General features: G+C 47.4%; 1 protein-coding gene across 1 annotated transcript; it reads right to left on the bottom strand.

Moving 5' to 3' along the window:
* Positions 1–2,141: 2,141 nt before the first annotated feature.
* Positions 2,142–4,408, bottom strand: LOC125536264 (ninja-family protein 1). Its single transcript, XM_048699458.1, has 2 exons — positions 3,516–4,408; positions 2,142–2,812 (listed from the first exon to the last, which is right to left on the bottom strand). Exons 1-2 carry the CDS (start codon positions 4,015–4,017, stop codon positions 2,367–2,369), a joined length of 948 nt encoding a protein of 315 aa, XP_048555415.1. The 5' UTR covers positions 4,018–4,408; the 3' UTR covers positions 2,142–2,366.
* Between the last annotated feature and the right edge of the window lie 2,446 nt (positions 4,409–6,854).

Genomic DNA, 6,854 nt, shown 5'->3' with positions numbered 1-6,854 from the left:
ATGTTATTTATGTACTTGATTGACGTGGCGAGTGTAAGCCAACTATGTTATCTTCCCTTTATTATTTATATTACATGGGATGTTGTGAAGATTGCCTAACTTGTGACATATGCCTTCAATGGGATTATGTCTCTAAGTCACGCCTCGACACGTGGGAGCTATAGTCGCATCGAGGGTGTTACAACTAGGCAGAACTGCAGAGATAAAACTATCAGTAGTGATGATAGAGACATATTTTACTAGAGTAAAATGACAACTAGCTAACATACAAGCATACGGGAGCTGCAAGATATAACTCTAGAGTAAACATGATGAACCTCACAGAGATGAATGCATATAAGTTGCGAAGAACTGAGCACCGAGGGGAAACTCGGGGCAGAGGATAATACAAAGAGAGGAAAAATACTAAAAGTAATGCAAGTAGAGACAAAATCAGTGGTGCTCGATGGTGACAAGTGATTTGTTCGACCAGTTCACACTTCTACCAAAGTGCTACTTCTGGTTGGATGGACTTATGATTCAACACGAGAGAAAATCTCTATCCATCCTATCATCCTTGACCTGAAGTTCCTCAAACTCAGATTGATTTACTCTCGGTAGATTCTTCAAGGCAATCTCCAAACTTTCACAGACTTGTCCTTGGAAAACCACAATGACTCTTGGTTGCTCGGACCGATGCCTAACCGTCTAGTGGATGTGCACTCCAAAAGAGTAATAGGCACAAGCTTCTTTTCAATCTAGTTATTCACAATGTTCAATCACTTCACATATTTTTGGCTCTAGGGTTTTCTCTCTAGGATTTGCTCAATTTTCTCGTAGAGTGGGTTGCTCAGACAAACTCTTGTCAAATCAAACAACGCAACCAACTGTTGCAGGATGGGGTGGGCGGCTATTTATTTTGGAGCAATCCCGAGGTGTGAAATGACCAATAGGGACACGTGCCACCTAATGGCCAATCGACATGTGGCATTATGGATGGATTTCAAACTCACGCAATAACTTACTTTAGGAACAAGTCTAGCCGATTCAACGGTTTGTGATTTTTTTCTCTAAGTCCCGAAGAACTTTGTCTCATACTCGGAGAAAAATTGCTCTGCATGAAGAGATTTCTCTTGTCTTCACTCGGAGAAATAGTTTTATGATTGAACACACATCGAAGACCTAAACCTCAACTGCATTTGGATCCCACCCTCCTAATAGTACAGTTTGCCTTCTGACTAAATAGAGAAAAATGAAACTAGAAAACAACTATGTATTCACTGACTTTATTCTTCTCGCAACAGTCAATTGTTCCTCTTACGACTCAATGAAACAATTGCTCTTCGATTCAATTTTAAGGGTCATCTCCCACATGAATAATAATATCCTCTATCACTCCAGCATACTTCTCTTAACTCCTGAGAAACTTACTTCTTGTGTATACTCGCAAACACATTAGTCCCCCAAGGAGAAAACCCACTCTGCCCCTCTACGGTCGAGGACAAGAAAGGGAAGGAAGCGACAGAGGAGCATAAGGAAGAAGAGAGAGCACAAAGCAAATGACAGATTGCTACTATTGTGCATTTTTTCCTTGCAAAGCACAACATAAATACATGGAAACTCTTCATTACCATTTACCAGCTATACCAATTTGGTCGAGATCCCCAAAACGCAGTAGATTACAAGGAGTTTGTTTGTGAAGACATGAGGAAGGGGGGAAGGGAGCATAGGCGAACGAATCCAAGCCATGCAATGGTTCAAGTAGGAAGGAACCGACATATGAATCACCACAATTCTCATTGGTGCCTCCTTCTCATGGCCATCGTCATGGTCTAAATGAAGAGGAGAAAGAGAGGAACTGTGGGTGGATCTAGGTCCAAGCTCTTGAAAAGAAGTCATTGAATAGAGAAATATTGGAGATTTCTACAGTACTGTACATTTTTGTTCCTTGCAAACCACAACATATTCATTTAAACTCTTCGTTACCAACCAGTTATACCCAACTTGGCCGGGATCTCCAAAGCGCAATAGCTTCCGAATATGTGAAACCGGATGGCGTTGGAGTTGATACGCGTTCAGAGTAAGCGGTAACTGAACATGGCAAAATCGACTTCTCCTAAACCTTACACATTTACAGTTAGTGCGAGGCCACGCGCATCGACTGAAGCAGCATATCCATTGTGGACACTGTGAAGCTGATAATTCTCTCAAATTAGTTCACTCCCTTAACTTACAGTAAACACCTCAGGCAGGCCCTGCACCCCTCTCAACTCAATGGAAAGGGCAGGGCGCTAAACATAATACACTGTAATGATAGCTAAAAATTCAGAGTAAAAAAGGAAAGAGAGGAAAAGAGCGTCTCTCCCCCTAGGTACATTCCGGCGGCATTACAAGAAGACCGACGGCGAGGGGTTGACGACGATGTGCCTGAGCGGGTTCGTGACGTCGCCGCCGCCGGCGTGCTTCACGAACTCCGCCGGCGTGAGGAAGTTGCCGTGGCAAACGCACACTATCCTCACCTCCTCCCCTTTCCTGTACTTGTACAGGAAGCCGTCGATCTTCTTGCCGTTGGGGCCGTCCACCTTGGACGAGACCATCGGCATGTCCTCCATCATGCTCTTCCGCAGGTCGCCGGTGCTCGTCGTGCGCATCGTCAGCGACCGGAGGGTCCGCAACGGCGGTTGCTCCTTGACGATGCCGTTCGGCAGCTTCCCGGCCGCCGGAGATGGTGCCGGCGGCGGGAGGGATTTGTTCTGGTTGCTGGCATTGTTATTATTATCGGAAGATATCTCCATGCTCGATGTGCTCTTCGCCTCAGCGCCATCACCGCTACCTGCACCAATGCAGAGGAGGAGGAGATGTCACATTTTCATATTCCAACATGTCAATAAAGATTCATATCCCAATGTGCTCTTTTCCGTTTACTAATCGTCAGTGCTTTCCAGTTTTTCAGGTAGACAATTCAAATCATATATGTTTAGCAGCTGCTCGGATAGTGATTAGCCTCAATAATCAGACTCTGACGCTACGTAACTACTGACTAGTAGTGACTAAAAGCTTAGAAGCTGCTTAGAAACATGCCGTAGAAGGCATCTCTCCAGACCCTAGGAGCAACAGCACGGCTCGAAATAATCCCAGAAATGACATCACCCAAAACAAACGCCCCGAAAAGAACACAACAAATCCCATGCGTACGTGGAAGCATCATCAGGTTGTGCAGAAAAGAATTCCCCATTTCTAACGAATTTGGCGAAAAAGAAAAGCATCGGCTGAGCTAGCGTTCTAACGAATCGATCCCGGTAAATCACAATACCAAAGCAAGATCCATGGCAAAGAACACTCGACTTTTTAGATCCCCCCTCTGCCCATGTATCTCCTACCGAAAGAACTACGGTGAGCTCGGCATGACACCGACCTGCATGGATCGCCGAGAGCTTAACAGGCAGCTGGATGAATAATTCGAGCAAGGAAGCGCAATAGAACAGTGGGAATTGCAAGCTGATTGTAGCGAATAGTTGGTGAAAGCATGTGCATACCTTGCTCGGGCATGCTTGAGGAGGGGTTCCCCTGGTCGACGACGGAGCGGCGGAGCTGGAACGCGCTGGGGTAGAGCGGCTCCTGGGCGTCGTCCCGGCTGCTGCTGCCGCCGGACTTGCCGGAGTTCATGGAGGTGCGGCGCTCGAGGCGCTTGCGCTTGGCCTGGAGGCGCTTGAGGCTCTGCATCTCGCGCCGGCGCCACCGCTCCTCCTCGGTCTCGGTGGGGAGCGAGCTGGTGCGCATCAGCGGCGCCGGCGGGGGCGTCGCGGCGGCGAGGTCGTCGCTGGTGCCCGGGAGCGAGCACATGGCGGCGAGGGAGGAGGAGCGCACCAGCCGCGGCTTCTTGGCGTCCCGGCCGGAGTTGGCGCCGAAGCAGCCGCCCAGGGACAGGCCGAGGCTGAGCTCGACCACCTCGTCCGCCTCGCCGGCGCCGCCCCCCGCCTTGTCCGACGCCGCCCCCTTCTCCCCGCCGAACCTGCCCAAGAAGTCCCTCGACGCCATGTCCGTCCGGCAGAGAGAGAGCAAGCAATTCCCCGCCGCGAAGCACACGCCAATCCCTCCTGCCCCGAAGCTCCAAGGACGGCCAAATTCTCAGGAACGCCTCGCCATTGCCGCGAATCCGTCCCGCGCGGGGCAATTCTCGGTCTCCAAACCCAGAGGGAAGAACATCACAGCGCCCAGGGAGGAACAAACAATCGACGAGCGCCGGGCAAGCAGAGCCAGTAGAATCGGCGGCAATCAGATCCCTCCGACGCGCGTGGGATCCTCGAGCGAGCGGGAGAGGGGGGGGGGGGGGGGGGGGGGGGGGGGGGGGGGGGGGGGGGGGGGTGGAGGATGGGAACGGAGAGGAGAGGAGAGAGGAGAAGAGAAGGAGGCCTGCGTGTCGCTCTAATCTCCTTCGTTGTTAGACTGCTCCCTCCATTAAACCGAAATTGTTTGGAGACGGGAACAGGGGGGAGCTAGTTGGATGGGACTACGAGCGCATGGAGGCCGGCCACGTGTCGGACAGCGGGTACACGTGTTGGACCCCGACAAGCCCAGCCGGTATCGGGCGGCGCGCGGCTCGGCGCGGCTCGGCTGGGGCCGTGGTTGGTAGTGGTGGTACTTGGGGATGTGTGACGTGTCGAGGCCGCGTAGGGGCGTCTGCCTGACACGTTTCGGGCTTCCGGTTCTCAGGGCACGGCTCCCCGTGCGGTGTCACTCCGGAATACTTCTGCCTTTTTCTACTTCCTACTGTTTGTATGATTGTATCTATATACGCACCTCCGGTAAATGTTAGTGGTTATAAATAACCGAAAATCTAAAAAGTGGCCGCGCGCTAATCGGAGAAAACGAGCGGCCGGACTTTTTTTACCATGCATGAGTTGTACTTTTGTCTGTTAGTGCATATCGTTATCAGTATTTAATGTGTTCACACTGGTTAGTTCAATTTAAAACACGTACAATTATTTTGGTTTTCCGAATTTTTAAAAAGTCATATCTTTCAAAACGCGCGCGATCCGTCTTCACTATTAAATTTTTTGCGACGAGATCTTTGAAACTAGATCCCTCATGAGTATGTTTGGACGAAACTTTTTTGATGCCAACTTTGACGCTATATTGTGCAACTTCAGTACTGCTTTGTGCAAGTTTAGTACTGCATGGTGCAATTTTTTCAAACCCAGTTTTTTGAAGCTGCATCCACAGTAGTTGTAATTGAACACATAGTAGTTCTAGTTGGCACATGCATGGCCACAGAGTTGCACAATCTGGTCCACATAGTCGCATATGAATTGTCATAGCTTGTAATGTAGTCTAGTTGCACACACATTGATGTTTAGTTGGCTTGTAACGTAGTCTAGTTGCACACACATTGATGTTTAGTTGGCAGGAATACTAGTTGCACACACATATGCTTAGTTGGCTTGTAATATAGTCCAGTTGCATACACATTGATGTTTAGTTGGCAGGACACTAGTTGCACACGCATTGATAGTTAGTTGGCAGGAATAGTTACACGCATATACTCAGTTGACGCGGCAATGTATTCTAATTGCACAATGCAGTACTTTAGTTGCACTATATAGCATCAAAGTTGGCATCAAAAAAATTCATCAAAACATACCCATGCGGGATCTAGTTTCGAAGATCTCGTCACGATGAATCCAAAGGTGAAAATGGATCTGAATTCCAACGTGTGGTTTAAAGGATATGACTTTTTAAAGATTTAAGAGGCGAAAATAAATGTGTTTCACATACTAGTCTGTACGCATTTGCTATACGCATTTAATGATAACGAAAACATCCACTAACTGACAAAAAAGACACATACTAAGTAATTACTATTTATAGATTATTAGGGACCAAAACTTGCAATTTTAGGCCGGCCGCTCGCAAAGTGTAGCGAGGAGCCGGCCGCTCGCTAGACCGGTCCTATAAATAATTCATGCACGCGTGAGAAAGGTTTAAACGGCATGTACACTTTACTCGAAAGTATTCCCTTCGTTTTAAAATAGATGACCTAATTTTATACTACTTTTATATTAAAATTAGTATAAAGTTGAGTTGTTTATTTTAGAACGGAGGAAGTAGAGAAGTAGTAAGAGATTTTTATCCAAAATGGTCAATGATTAAATATTAAAAAACAGCCCGATATACAGAGAGCTCGCTGGGTACCAAAAATGGTACTATAATTTCTCGCTCTTGGTGATACATTTCTCTAAAGCAAAGTGATGGTAGAATGGACTCATGGAACATATTTTGGAGAGTGAACTTGCTCGGGTTTTTCTCTCCCCCACCACTCAAATTTGAGAGCCCTCTACAAGATCCACCCGACCCCATCCCCTCTCTTTGTTGGTGGTGTTGTTCGTCGAGGCATAAGAGGGAAAAGAGCTCATGATTGTCATGTTTGGGGTGATGTCATATGTGAGCTCTCCGTCGGCGCAAACGAGCATTGGCTGGTGGACAGAGTTCACTCCCCAAGCATGGCTTCGATGAAGAAAGAAGACACCCAATGGTTGATCTGCCGCTGGCTCTTCAAATAAGATCATGAGACGATGAGTGAAAGGATTGAAATGGACCTAGAGAGGGTGAATAGGTACAATTACAAATTTTTAATCACTACTTAGCAATTTTGGGCAATTATGCAGAATATGAAAGTTAGCCTAACTATTGCAAAGGCAATTCTAGTGCCGCAATATACTCAACAACAACTCTGAAGACGAACAACCATAATATGATATAGCAAGTCAAGACAAGGAGACAAAATAAACCACAAGTAAAGAGCTGGGGTTAAGGATAACCAAACTTCAAAGACGAGGATGTATCCCGGTGTTCACTTTCTTGGAGGGAAACAAGTC

The sequence above is a fragment of the Triticum urartu genome, chromosome 2 (genome assembly GCF_003073215.2).
Source record: "Triticum urartu cultivar G1812 chromosome 2, Tu2.1, whole genome shotgun sequence".
NCBI classification, from domain to species: domain Eukaryota; kingdom Viridiplantae; phylum Streptophyta; class Magnoliopsida; order Poales; family Poaceae; genus Triticum; species Triticum urartu.
This window is presented reverse-complemented; position numbering and strand designations above follow the sequence as displayed.